This window comes from Schistocerca americana, chromosome X, assembly GCF_021461395.2.
Source record: "Schistocerca americana isolate TAMUIC-IGC-003095 chromosome X, iqSchAmer2.1, whole genome shotgun sequence".
In the NCBI taxonomy this organism is placed as follows: Eukaryota; Metazoa; Arthropoda; class Insecta; order Orthoptera; family Acrididae; genus Schistocerca; species Schistocerca americana.
In genome coordinates this window covers 602,810,488-602,826,160 of record NC_060130.1, presented here as the reverse complement: position 1 = coordinate 602,826,160, position 15,673 = coordinate 602,810,488, and the positions used below count along the sequence as shown (strand labels likewise).

Sequence of the window (15,673 nt, the reverse complement as noted above, 5' to 3'; positions counted from 1 at the left end):
CGTAAGCCACTTTACGGTGAACATTCAATCTCCCCTCACAGGTGATGGCAAACCCTGTAAATGTTTTGCTGCTTGCAATGGGGATATACCACAGACGCCAAATGAAGCAATCAACAGAAAACACGCGTGAAGACTATGTGTTGTGCGACACGGTTGTTAAACTTCTAGACGAGCATGTAAATGGCGCAGACATGTGGCTAGAAACAACTGAAACACTCGATATTGCAGACTGTGAATCTACAGATGGCGAAGCCACCGACGAAAGTTGCACTCATGAAGAATCTTCGAGTGATAGTGCCACGTACCATCATCAATTATCTCCAAAAGTAACACCAGCAACTACAATTACCTTATCAGACAAAGAAAAAGCGGTGACGTATTGGTTGAATGAAAGTCGTACTGTTCAAAATAAGTATCGCTTTGTCCGTTCTGAACGTGAATTGTATAGATGGAATAAGGTAGTCGCTGGAGGACGTTAAGAGTCGACTGGAAATTGCGACGGAGATTAATGCGCGACTTTTTGAGCTATTTACCGATGCCAGACAAAAGTCATTTAGTATCAGCGATACAACTTTGCGTGATTGGGCGTTAGAGATTGCCAACGTGATAGGAGCTAAAGTATTTACAGCTTCTCAAAGTTGGATTAGTCGCTTCAAAAGATCACATAAAATTGTGGCAAGAAAAATAACAAAATTTGTATCGAGAAACAGGTCGGAAAATGAAGTGACAAAAATTGAAATGATAGAAGCTTTTCTTACGAATGCAAAAAATAAGATCGCTAGTTTTAGTGAATCGTACGTGTACAATTCAGATCAGTCAGGTTTTCAAAAAGAAATGCGTGCGAAAAGAACACTGTCATTCAAGGGGGAAAAACATATTGAGGCGATTGCGCAGTCCACGACTGCACTCACCCATTCATACACTATAATGCCCATAATTAGCCTGGATGGTTCATTGCTGCCTAAACTATATGTGTGTCTTCAAGAACCAACTGGACGTTTTGGACCACGTGTCAAAAGAACAATGTTCTACGCAAACGATTTGTGGTAGACGCATCGAAGACTGGAAAAATGGGAAATGAAAACGTTACACTTTTCATGCGTCATGCTTTTCTTGCGTTCTGCGGGTACAAATCTCTTCTCCTTCTAGATTCGTGGTCAGTTCATAAAAGGTCTGATTCATTAAAAGCTGTATTTTGAGCCCAACCTGACAAAAAAGTAGAGATAGTTCAGATTCCATCCGGCATGATGAACGTAATTCAACCTTTAGACAGATAATTTTTCCGTCAGTGGAGGGCATTTTACAGAAAACTAACAGAGAAAATCATTGTGTGCAGATCACTACAATTTCCTGTCTATCACCGTAACAATATTCTCAAGCTGCAATCAGTAGCACACTATCAATTTTCGTCCCCACGGTTTCAGAATTTGATTAAATATGCGTGGCACTCCTCGAAATATACTGATACTAGGCCTGATTCATTCCTAACACCAGCCCAGTTTTGTCTATGGACATTTAACAACGTCTGTTATTCGCAGGGCTGTCATATGTCGTCTTTGCTTGTATGTTCTTAGTGGACAAAAAACCTATGTTTTGAATATTGTATCAATATTTCGCATTTTTGCGGTAATTACAAGAAATAAAATTTGGATGTGTTCTAAATCATATTTTTACTTGTGTCTATTTCATAGCTATTTGGAAAGAATGTTGTAGATAACATATCAGCCACATTTGTCAACGAATGTTTAATTATCATATGATCGCTTTCACTGGGGGAATCAGCTCTCTCACTGCTGTGGCAAGAGAGCGGCGCATAGCTAACGCCACCTTGTCACTAGATGGCATTGGTATAACGTAGTGAGAGAGTTCAGGGTTGCCCAAGAGGCAGTTGTAAGCACAGAAACCATGTGACAATAATGTCTTACTTCATAAAATTGTTTACAGGCTCCCAGGTCATGTCAGCAGCTAAAATTCTGCACACAGACTTCTTGCAATGTTAACTCACAGTGGTAAAAAAAGCAACACAGGTTTCGACATGACAAGTCTGACCATTCCCTTGTAAGTTTATAAAATTATCAATTATCTAATACAGAACTAACAACATAACAGCATTGCTATTACCATGAAAGGATGTTCACACTGAAGTGCTGTGTTAGTCACAGGAACACATACTGGTTTTAAAATATATATCATCGTTACAATCTGTTCGAAATAGGTATCTTAATATATTTTTATATTTCCCTATTAGGAAGCCAAACAAATATGGGAATGTAGAAATTAGCACATTGCACTCAACAGAACTTGTCAAAGTAACTTTGGGTGTACCTCCCAGGGAATGCTATATGATTTTACTTTTCAAAATACATAACAATGACCTGGTAAATAATGCTGGAATCTCCATGAGGTTCTTTGTGGATGCTGTTACTGTATGTAAGAAAATCAAAATGCCATAAAATTGTAGGTAATGCAAAAACACCTATAGAATTATAAACACCTATGAATTACAGTTAACTTCCGGTGTAAACAAATGGAAATTATTGCACATAAATAGAAAGAAAGATCCGAACAACCACAGAAAATTAGCTTTAGGAAAGGGAGATGCCAAACTGAGATTACTGGAAGTAGTCTAAAAAGTTGTAATTCATCCATGAAGGAGATAGCTTACATTATCCCTGTATGTCCGATGCTTTATGACTGCTTCTCAATCTGGAACACTTACTAGATAGGATTAACAGAAGAAACAGAGAAGAATATCAAGTATTGTCACTGGTTTGTTTACTAATCAGGAGAGCAAGATGGAGATCCTCTCCAACTCCAATAGCAGACCCTACTTAGGAGGTATTGAGCATCACAGAGAAATGTATTGTTAAAATTCTGAGATTATACTTCCACAGAAGAATCAAGCAACATATTACTTCTACCACAAGTATCTTGTGAACTGGCCATGGTTGAAGGGGGTGAGGAAGGGTGAGGGGAGGGGAGGAAATTATAGTGTTATACCAATTATCCTTTATCCTTTGTGGCATACTGTAAAATGTCTTGAGAAGTATAGGACACAATGTAATTGTAAACAGAAAATTAACAAATGTGGTAAACAATGTAATGGTAACTGTTTAGTTGCTATTCAAAAACTCTTATACAAAAGATTGTCAGAACATTACTCATGATACACTGACTCTGCAAGTGTGTTGTGGTAAACTGACACACTACACTAGTATGATAATTTATGGTGCTGATAAGTATTGCTGTAGTGGACTTCTTCAGTTCAAAGGTGGAACAAACTGTATGGGATTCTTAAGATAAGTATTGAGACCTAGTATTACATTAACTGCTGACATCATCTCTTAATTTTAATGAAAATGATGTTGGATACAAACATGTTTCCCCATCAAATCAAATTATAGGGCAATCAGGTGACCGAGTTATTATTCAAACTTATATGGGATGCGCACCCAATACAGTGTGAACATTATTTGCTCCACCACTAAGTCCATTATTCAACCAGAATAATCACTAGATCTGTTGGAATGTATTGTCCACGAAAACGTGCAGTCCTTCATGTGACAATCAACTGACATTAACAGGAGGGTCAACAAACCCAATATATATCACAAGAAATGACTCTGCCAGTGTACAAATTTCACCTGTCTGTGCTGGGGCCAATGGCATCACATCCATTGTACCATACATGCATATGAACATCAGTCTGAAACAATGATTATCATGATTCTGCAAATGAAGTCCCAAGCCACTCGTGGTACAAAATAATATGCAATCTGAAAGGAAAGGTTCTAATCCTATTCAGTATTAGTATCACTGAACTCACCTCATCCAACTTCTTCTTCCCCATATTCCTAGTTATCCACGGGAAAAAGGCTTTTCGTGGCACCTTTGATAACAGCATTGCTTCAAAGATGAGTTGAAAGATAACAGTTGTAGAACGATAATATCGATAACTTGCTTTGCTGTTACATGTGAGGTGCTACAACAATAAGCAGATAAAATTTACTTTGACAAATAAAATCTAGCAACATATGAGATGAGCATACACTGATCAGCCAGAACATTATGACCACCTACCTGATAGCCATTACGTCCACATTTGGCATGGATAACAGTGACGACGCATCATTGCGTGGAAGCAATGAGGCCTTGGTAGGCAACTGGATGGAGCTTGCACCATATCTGCACAAACAAGTCACCTAATTCCCATAAATTCTCGGGAAGGGGAGCAATGAACTCTGAACATCCCAGATGTGTTTGTTTGAGTTCAGATCTGACAAGTTGTGGGGCCAGCACATCAATTGGAACATCACTGTGTTCCTTGAACCACTCCATCACACTACTGGCCCGTGACATGGCACATTATTTTGCTGAAAAATGCCACTGCCGTTGAGAAACATGATCGTGGGGGTGTACATGGTCTGCAACCGGTGTATGATATTCCTTGGCCATCATGGTGCCTTGCACGAGCTCCATTGGACCTACGGATGCCCACATGATTGTTCCCCAGAGGACAATTGAGCCACTGTCAGCTTGTCTGCATCCCATAGCACAGGTGCAAAGGAGCTGTTCCACTGGAAGACAACAGATTTGCACCCTCCCATCGACATGATGAAGGCGGTATTGGAATTCACCAGACCGTGCAATGCTCTGTCACTGTGATAACATCCGGTGCTGATCGTCATGTGCCCATTTCAGTCATAGTTGTCGATGTCATGGTGTTAACACTAGCACATGCGTGGGTCATCGGCTGCGGGGGCCCATCGTTACAAGCTTTTGGTACACTGTGTGTTCACACACAAGTGTATTCTGCCCAGCATTAACGCCTGATGTTAGCTCTGCCACAGTTTGCCGCCTGCCCTGTTTCTCCAGTCCACCCAGCCTATGATGTCTGACATCTGTAATGAGGGGTTGTTGCCCAACCCCATGATGGCTGCATGTGATTCCACCTTGGTTTTGACATGTGCTGAAGAATCTAACCACAGCCCTCCTTGAACACCTGACAAGTCGTGCACTTTCTGACATGATCGTGCTGAGACTCTGGGCCATCACAATCTGATCTTGGTCAAACTCAGATAGATCACACGGCTTCCCCATTCTATAGACACACACCACACTCACTGTTACTACATGCACAATGTGTGTGTCTGACTAGTAGTCATTCCTTGCCAGGTGATGCTACTATTGTCTGGGTGGGTTTATATAGATAGTAGGTCCGTGGTTATAATGTTATGGCTGATCAGTGTATGTAGAACTATGTAACAGACTAATAATCAAGATTACTGCATCACCATTTTGTGCAAATTTTGCAGTTTGGAAATGAATAAGAAATAGTAAAAACTGAAACATCACAACTACATTTTCATTTAACCCATGCTTTGTAATCCATCCTCATCTTTTAAAGTATCATTATGATTGATAGTAATGGAGTACACAATTTACAACTTCACATTCTAGTGGTAACCATTTTACTGCAAAAGACAAACTTTTACCGATTCTCATGCAGTTAAAAATGAAATTGCCTTTATCCTTCCCCTGAAAGGAAACAATTAACCTGACAATACAGGAACTGAATAGTCTGCCTTGCAATCACAAGTGGTACTATTTATCTGGTTATAGGCTATGTAAGATATGCCATTAAGCTATGTGCTTAGTGCCATGCTCCCCCCCCCCCCCCCCTCTAATTACTGGTATTTCCTTTTTTCTCCCAAGGAAAAAGGAGCCACGGTTGCAGAAACTAAGAGCACTTTCATAATTTATTTTGATGTAGTCAAATATTATCCGAACTGTCTGTCTCTTAGTGAATTTAAGATATTTTTGAACAGAAATTTGCCTTTTAATATAATGAAATATTAATTTGAATGTGATAAGAATTTCAAGCTAGTCTTTCAGTGACGGTAATTAGCTACTGGAGAAAAATGATGACTTTTCAAATCACAGACAAGGTGGATAAAGCAAACAAGTTTCTCAAACAAGATCATTCCTGTTGTGGTTGGCAGGAGAGCCAACACCGTGTTACTAGAGGAGACTGAAATGCACGCGTTTTAGCTCATGCAGGCTGGCGTGAGGTCTGGAACAGGACAAGGAAATTAGAACTTAGAAAAATGTACGTAGCTGGTGGAATACTCAACTTTAATCCATTAGTGATGAACGTCGGTTTTGATGGTACATGATTCACAATATCAATAGTAACTGATAATGGCGCCTTGCTAGGTCGTAGCAAATGACGTAGCTGAAGGCTATGCTAAACTATCATCTCGGCAAATGAGAACGTAAGCAGGCAGTGAACCATCGCTAGCAAAGTCGGCTGTACAACTGGGGCGAGTGCTAGGACATCTCTCTAGACCTGCCGTGTGGCGGCGCTCGGTCTGCCATCACTGATAGTGGCGACACACGGGTCCGACGTATACTACCGGACCGCGGCCGATTTAAAGGCTACCACCTAGCAAGTGTGGTGTCTGGCGGTAACACCACAATTCCCTTCTGAATTAATGAATGTATTTGATCTGATCAACTGATGAAGTATGCATTGGACCTGCAGTTAAGGAAAGCACATCTTAAGTGACTGGAATATCTGCAATGTGAGTATGGAAGACCATCAACTGACTACCAGCAAATAATTTACAAAGTAGGAAACTGTTTAGCAGCATGTAGCATATCTTAGACAACATATTAAAGGTGGTGTAGACCTTTGCATGACATACATTGCTAATGCAAACCTTTGATAAGGAATAGCCAAAATTAGACAGTTTGAAGTACTGTTTCTTTGTGATTTATATGTCACCGAATAGATTTCTGCTGTCAATTCGGAACTATGGAGAAACATGGGACAACCATTATACTCTTGAGCAGAGAAAAAAATTAAATGGACCTGATGCAATTAAACTGAAGAAAAGAAAGTCAATTCTTAAGCATGGTTTGATTGTGTTCAACCACAATTATGCAAAGCTATTTCTGAGATGCACAAGATAGTCAACCAATGAGGATACACTTTCATCTGGTCGACACACAAATTCATATTTTGATTAATTCCATAACAAAATTCTACACACTGCAATATTAATTAATTTTTCTTGAACCTATACTAACGTATAATCTTGGGACACCTAAATTTTCATCAGATGAGGGAAGGAAGGAAGAAAGATTAACAGTTTAACGTCCCATCATCAGTGAGGTCGTAACAAATGGAGTATGAGCTGGGGTTATGAAAGGATGGGGAAAGAAATCAGCCGTGACCTTTTCAAAGGAACCATCCCACCATTCACCTGGAATAATGTAGGAAAATCACAGAAAACCTACATCTGGATGGCCAAATGGAGAATTGAACCGCCATCCTTCAGAATTTAAGTCCAGTGTACTAACACATCCGCTATAGGTGAGTGGTTGCCTTTCCCATATTTTGCGTGTAGCTCTGTCCAGGAATTTCCATTATTGTTATGTAATCCTTTCAATTGACTGTGATACATGTTGTCTTCACCCACATTTGTAAATTCGTTACACTCACTAACAGATTTAATTTATTTAGAAACATTTATTTATCCACAATGATATAAGATTTGTCATAATAAAACAATGAAAATAAATAACTCAAAATGTATACATACATAATATACAAGTATGTTTTTTATGAGGATAGGATAGGTGGTCAGCTGTGGTCTTGATGAAGGAACCATCCCAGCATGTGCCACAAATGATTTAGAAAAACCACAGGAAATCTAAATGAGAATGATTGGACAGAGCAAACATCACCACCCTAAATATGAAGTCATTGTCTCAACAACTGCATTGCCTCATTGTGTTTGTCACTATTATACAATGTTCTCTGATTTATGCACAATTTGCTCCATATAATTTATAATATAAAAAAACTGTTTTATACTTCATTACTGCACTCACTAAGGACACCCGGTGGTGACTCGTTGTCCACAAATGTGCTGATATGCCTCTTGCAGTGACTCCAGTACATTAAAAAAACAGTACAATCAGTTATTCTGAAATTAATTTGCTGATTACAATTTCCTTGACATTAGGTACAGATCTACCACTAAATGGTAACACATGAAAATTTGTACCAAACCAGGACTCAAACCTGGATTTCCCACTTATCTGGCGGTACAAATATTCATATGTCACTGTTGGGTAGTAGTTCTATACCAAACACAGCCATCAAGGAATTTGCAGTCAGCGAATTAATTTTGGAATTTTCGTACAGCTGTAGATTGTCAACAGTGTCTGTTCTTTGAGATATGCATGTAATTAGTAGAAACAGTGTTTAGGTTAATTAAAAAGAGTGCACAGGCTGTAGAAAGATCGCTTAAGTAACAGTACAAACAAAGCTACTGAGTCAAGGAAGATCACTGTTGTAAGAAAACGTGAAACGGAAAAAAAAGCCACATAATCACTTTACAGGGGGTCTAAGGAGGAATGGTCGATATTCAGGGTGACAGTAACAGTCATTTGAAGCAAAGATATCTAGTAAACGTGCTATAAATGCATATCTTGAGAGCTATGAGCACTTGTTCAGTGAAAGAGATGTATTTCACAGTAGTGAAGATGAAGTAGAGCTCATAGCTCTTAAGGTACGCATTTTAGAGCCCACGTTTACTAGACTTTTTTGCTTCAAATGATTGTTCCTGTCATACCCCTGAATACTGACCATTCCTCGTGGGACACCCTGTTTGGCTGCAGTAACTTCATAGGATCCTACTATCTGCTACAAAATTACACGCTGGCAAATTTACGTTACAAGCATTCTGAAACAAATATAACATGCCTACATGGTAGAGGGTTGGACTAATGACGACATAAAGCTCCGGCCGACCTTGCAGCATGAGACCACTCTGCAGTATGTGACTCAGCATTAGGTACTTCAAGAAACCAAATGATGGCAGCACACCGACCACTCTGAATGCTATGTCTGAAATGAAAATGATATTTTAAGATCAGGTGATAGGATTATATGATACAAAAATATGTTTCAATAAACCTTAAACATATAAAATTAAAACCAAAAGCATCACAACATATATACAAAATATTTTTTGATATGAAGCACAAATTAACTGAAAATGCATTATGAAACTCAGTAAACCTGTAAGTATGTTTTTATTTTTATACTTAACACTATCTTTCTGTCTGCTCAGTGACCCAAGAGTTTTTAAGATGTACTACATCAAAAAAATAAATCAATTTCTCGACTAGGAATATTTGTTCATATAGTGAAATGATAGGAAATGATGCACTAAATGAAAAAGACCACTATTATAAAACTGTAATTCAACTTAGGAGGACTACAATTCATAGTCACATTTAGAGCATACTACGGAGTTTCAAATTTCCAGAAAAAAAAAATCAAGAAATCACTGGAGTAGTTTCTTTTGTGGAATCTAACTTAGTTACTGTCCAAACTATTAGTATTTGAATTAGTAATATAATCACCCTAGGATCATTTCACAATGATATGTTTCTTCAGACAAATAAAAGGATTAACATACACAATGTGTACAAACATATGAATATAAACAGAGGCAAGGGCAGTGTGTATCATTCACATTAAAGGTGATATCCACTAAGTATTGTACACAGACAAATAATAATTGAAGAAAGGAATAAAGTAACATAATTAGTGCAGAGAACAGCTAGACATAAAATAGGCAACATCAGCTTCAATACAGAATGAAGTAGAGTGCAAGGGTATCAATGAAATACAGTTACAACAATATGACAAATGAGTAAACAAAGGTAATGTGATATAGAGGGTGTAACTAAATTCGCTTTACAGACATTGAGGACTTGTAGTGCAGACCAAGACAGTTAAGTTCAGTGTAGAAACACATGTCCAGGAACATTCCATTTTCCCCACTACACACAAAACACCACAACATATGCTCAAATCTCCCACTTTTTTGGCACCACTGGCTAGGGTATTTCATATGTCATTCACTGATGACCTGATGTCCCATGCCCACTAAACATTTGTTTACATGCTATTCAGTTGAGTTTGTGATCTGCCCAGAGAGGTTCATACCTGCTGTTGTGCTTGTGGTCTTTGTTCGTACTGCACTGCTTTAAAGTAGTAATCATCCACTACACAACAGAATGCAAACTGTGTGTACATTTCATTTTTAGTGTGTTGCTGTTGACCACTGTGAACTAGATGTTTGTGGAATACACCGATATACTACTACTGTGTGCTGAAGCACAGTGGGATGGGAGGGCTGCCCATCAGTTATATGCATAGTGTTTTCCACACCACCAGACACTTCTGCTCTCGCTCTTTGCTACGGTGCACCAGCAGCCCTCGGAGACAGGTATTCACCACATGTGGTGCTCCATGGAGGTGCTGCACACCCACGTTTGAAGAGGTTGTACTCCATGCAGTGGAAGTGGATGCAACGATGAGTATCAGAAACACAGGAGGCAGACTGATTGTGGATCACCAAACTGTCTGGTGTGTTCTGCATGAGCAGCAGATACACCTGTACAAGCCCCAGAAGGTACAGACAATGCAGCCACAGGATTTTAGTTCACAAGCCCACTTCTGCAGGTGGTTCTTGCACAATTATGTGGAAAGCCCGGCTTCCCATGGTGGATCCTTTTCATGGATAAAGCAAAGTTCACCAGGAAAAGTGTTCTCAGTTCCCACAACAGCCACATGTGTTTGATGAAAACCCCCTCACTATGTGCCCCCATGGGTTTTAGGAACGATATGGTCTGAACATTTGGGCAGGGTTGTTGAATGGATGTGTGACTGGGCCATACCTTCTTCTACCACATGTCAGGGGGAGGGGAGGGGAGGGGGGGGGGGGCTTCGTACCTGTGATTCTTGGATGGCATGCTGCATAGGCTCTTGGAAGACATGCCACTGCATGTGTGTCAAAATGTAGTTCCAGCACAAGCCCAACTGCTTGGCCCGCATCTTCTTCTGACTTGAACCCACTAGACTACTAACTGTGGGGTCACATGAAATCCTTGATTAAGGAGACCCTTGTGGCATCCAAGATAGGCCTACTGCTGTGGGTTACAGTTGCAGCGGTTGCTGGAGGACCAGGTATTGGTGGTTGTGTGCATCAGAATATGGTACAGTGATACTGTATCTGTGTTGATATCAGTGGTCGTCACATCGAGTGCTACTCGTAAGTGGACCAAGACAACAAGCAGCAGAAGTAAGAGAGCAACACTGGTATCATAAATCTACTAACAATGAAATTATTAAAAAATAAAAGCTTATTGGAATATTGCTGAAATCTTTAGACAGTAATGTTTGTAAGCTTTCTCATATGCAAATACACTATCTTATAAAAATATCCTGACACCTATAATGCGAAATTGGCCACTAGATGTTGGTTAGTTGGTTGGTTGATTGATTGATTTGGGGGAGTAACCAACCCACTGGATGTCATGGGAGGTGGATGTTGTGGACTGGCAAGACAGCCAATCCCCAGTGACGGGTAACCGAAAGGCACGCGCTTAAACTCACGCAGGCTAGCGTGAGGTCTGAAACAGGATACATAATGAATGCTATAAAGAAAAGTACGTAGCTGCTGGAATACTTAACTTTAATCCACATTTGTAGAACATCGCTCTTGATGATACATGTTATAACCACAATATATATAGCAAAGGATTATGGCGCCTTGCTAGGTTGTAGCAATTGTAGCTGAAGGCTATGCTAACTATCGTCTCGGCAAATGAGAGCGTAGTTGTCAGTGAACTGTAGCTATGAACGTCGGCTGTACAACTAGGGTGAGTGCCAGTACGTCTCTCTAGACCTGTCGTGTGGCGGCGCTCGGTCTGCAATTACTGACAGTGGCGACACGCGGGTCCGTCGTATACTAGCGGACCGCGGCCGATTTAAAAGGCTACCTCCTAGCAAGTGTGGTGTCTGGCGGTGACACCACAGTGGACCCATCAGCATAAAAGGAGGCGGGAAGTATTGTGTTGTCAGTAGAGAAGTAGGAACAGCAGAATGGGTTGGTCAGGAGAGCTCAGTAACTTTGAATGTGGCCTAGTCATCGGATGTCACCTCAATAACAAATACATGAAGGGCATTTCAACTATTCTAAAGCTGCCCAAAACAACCACAGCTAAAACTATCTCAGGTAGACCTCATTTACTTCGGGCTAGGGACCGACAAGAATTGCAGAGGGTAGTTGTAAAAAATCATATGAAAGCAGCAGAAGGAATTACCCGTGAATTCCAATGTGCTACCAGCAGTCGACAGCACAATGTTTGTGCATAGAGCGTTAAAAAGAATGGGGTGCATTGGTTGAGCAGCTCCTCATAAGCCATCTTTTGCTATCTATGCTAGGTGACACTTGAGGTGATGTAAAGAGAGAGACCAATGGACAGTGGATGACGAAATGAGCAATCTGCTGGAAGGGTTTGGTGAGTACCTGGACACTGTTACCTGCCATCATGTGTAGTGCAAACAGTGAAGTACAGACTAGGTGATGTTGCAGTATAAGGGTATTTTTTGTGCTTAGCGTGTACTCTACTTATTGCGTGTAAGAAAATGCTTAGTGGGGAAGGGTATGAACACATTTTACGGCATTGTATACTGCGTAGAGCAGAGGAACAGTTCCAAGACAATGATTGATTGTATCAGCACGACAATGCACTCTGCCATAAAGCAGCAACTGTGAGGCAATGGTTTGTAGATGATAACATTCCTGAAATGGACTGGCCTGCCCAGAGTCCCAGCCTGAACCCAATGAAATACTTTTGGGATTTTTTTTAAACATATTCATGCCATAATCTGTACAATTTTATTTTTGTTCTCTATCAGCTTCAGTTATAAAACCATCTTCACAGGAGAAATACAGTATACATCAATGGATGTCCTATCTGACAAAAATGTATTTTCGATACACAGATGTATACACTTTTTCTCCTGTGAAGACTGTTTTTATAACTGAAACCAGTTGAGAATAAATATAAAATTGTCCAGCTGATGCTACAAATGTGCTTTTTTCAAAATACTTAACAGCTGTAGCCAGTCACCTCACTAAAGTTTTACCTTTGAAATGAGTTAGAACGTAGTGTTGCACCCCGACATGTGATGCGACATACATACTTAAAAGCTCACACTCAGATCAGAGGTAAAGTGGGATGTTGAGGTCATCTGTTTCTCGCTACATGAGTGGCTGTGAACAGGAATGAAATAATGACGGGGTCAAGCGAGATTTTTCTGGTCTCTGTGGTTGGAAACAGTACGGAAAGGCTTGGATGTTTTTTTCAATGCATTAGCAATGAACATGCAGAAGAGCACAGACACTGGTTTACAAGAACACAGATGATGCTCACTAGAACAAATGGCCACCCTGGCCTTTAACTTTGTTAAGATGCAGTCATGTATGACACTACAGACCATGATCCATGGAAGTGTCAGATTCTACTGTTCTAATCAAACCCTTACGTTCGAGTACTTGTCACAATGGCCAAACGTACGACGGAAACCAGTAACCCTACTCTAGAGGTTCGAAGCTTGTGCAAGTCGTCCTGAGATCATGAAGTTAACAGAGTTTCATGCTCACTTACATAGTATCTGCTATAGGTTTGTTCATCCAAGGCTGCTGCTGTTCCAACGAACTCTCAAACTCTGTTGAGTTCTTGTCTTGATTGGTGTTCCAGAACCTCTATAGGCCTATATGGCATTTGGGACTGTTTGCTTATAGATGATACATGATTGCACCACTTTTTACCTCCAATTCGCAGTCAGCGAGCATGAAACCAGAAGTTTCCCAATGCATGTGACCTCTTAATGGATTGATGAAAGTGGCTTGCACTGTATTTTGATCTAAGTTACAAGACTTACAGATGGCAACCTCCTCATAATTCGGTCATTACATCTCCCTTATTGGGGGAAGATTTGTCTTCAAATGTTAGGCACTAATATTACACTTCTTTGTAACAAAAGCTTCACGGTGTGTATATATGTGAGTTCCTCTCTCTCTCTCTCTCTCTCTCTCTCTCTCTCTCTCTCTCTCTCTCTCTCTCCCCCCCCCCCCCCTTCTTTTTCTTCTTTTCTTTTCTTTTTACACATAATCATTATTCATACACGATTTGCTATCAAATGTACAGTTTGGCTTTAGAAGTCGTTTAACAACTGAAAATGCTATATTCTCTTTTCTCTCTGAGGTACTAGATGGGCTAAACAAAAAGTTTCGAACGCTTGGCGTATTTTTTGATTTAACTAAGGCACTTGACTGTGTTGATCTCACAATATTGCTCCAGAAGTTGGACCATTACGGAATAAGGGGAGTAGCTCACATTTGGTTCACCTCCTACTGATGTTGTGTGCAACATTGACTCGATTTCAAATAGTGCAGTACATGACCTCAGTTCATGGCTTGTAGAAAATAAACTAATGTTAAATCACAGTAAGATTCAGCTTTTACAGTTTCTAACACACAATTCAACAAAACCTGACGTTTTAATCTCACAGAACGGGCATATGATTAGTGAAACTGAACCGTTCAAATTTCTAGGTTTTCAGATAGATAGTAAGCTGTTGTGGAAAGCCCATGTTCAGGATCTTGTTCAAAGACTTAATACTGCCAATTTTACTATTCGAATGGTATCAAAAGTGAGTGATACTTCGACAAGTAAATTAGTCTACTTTGCTTATTTTCATTCACTTATGTCGTATGGTATTATGTTTTAAGGTAACTCTTCCCATTCTAGGAGAATATTTTTGGCTCAGAAACAGGCGGTTCGGGCAGTAAGTGGTGTGAGTTCACGAACCTCTTGTCGAACTCTGTTCACGAGTCTGGGTATTTAGACATCGGCCTCTCAATATGTATATTCCTTATTGTCGTTTCTTGTTAGCAATATTAGTTTATTCCCAAGAATAAGCAGCTTTCACTTGGTTAATACTTGGCAGAAATCAAACCTCCATTTGGATCGGACTTCCTTAACTCTCTTGCGCAAAAAAGTGTGCAGTATACTGCTGCATCCATTTTCAATAAGCTGCCACTTGAATTCAAAAATCTTAGCAGTAATTCACGCGCTTTCAAATGGAAATTGAAGAGTTTCCTCATGGGTCACTCCTTCTATTCTGTCGAGGAGTTCCTTGAAAAATTAAGCTGATTCTTATTGTATTGCTGATAGCGTTTACTTAAACTTATGGACAGACTTTTTTTCAGGTTCATGAACATTTATTTTTATGTGTTATTACTTTTATGTTGTAAGTTCATGTACTGACACATTCCATGACCTTGGAGATTTGCTTCTCCATTTGGTCCTACGGAACTTGATGAGTAAATAAAAATAAATAAATAAAAAAAAAAATTCCAGATGTCTAAAGTTTATATTTCTCACTGACATATTCCATCTATGTCCTCTCTTCCTGTTTGCTACTGTTGCCACGGTTAGGTTAATAGAGGCAAAGTGACACGTGTTTGGCTTGTCTCCAAGTGCTGATTACTTCTCCCTCACCTACACCTGTAGAACTTCTATACCGAAGACCCTATTAAATGAGTTTTAAGATGGAATTTTGTTTATTCTTTCTCTTTTATCTTGCAGAAGAAATGGACTCGACTTTATCACAGCCTCATATTTCTAATGTTATATAAACTGCTCGAATGTGTTCACATGTAATGTTACGAAAGTCTTATTTGTTAACTGAAGTACAACATTTGTTCCATGAGACCTTACAACACGAAAAGGT

At 39.7% G+C, this 15,673-nt stretch overlaps 1 protein-coding gene across 1 annotated transcript in view; it reads right to left on the bottom strand.

Moving 5' to 3' along the window:
- LOC124556683 (dimethyladenosine transferase 2, mitochondrial) overlaps positions 1-15,673 on the bottom strand; it is a 50,984-nt gene that overhangs the window by 17,536 nt on the left and 17,775 nt on the right. Inside the window, exons 4-5 of the mRNA XM_047130650.1 lie at positions 8,781-8,920; positions 3,827-3,982 (exon numbers count right to left, since the gene is read on the bottom strand). Of these exons, the coding sequence (XP_046986606.1) occupies positions 3,827-3,982; positions 8,781-8,920 (296 nt within the window). The remainder of the gene's footprint in view (positions 1-3,826; positions 3,983-8,780; positions 8,921-15,673) is intronic.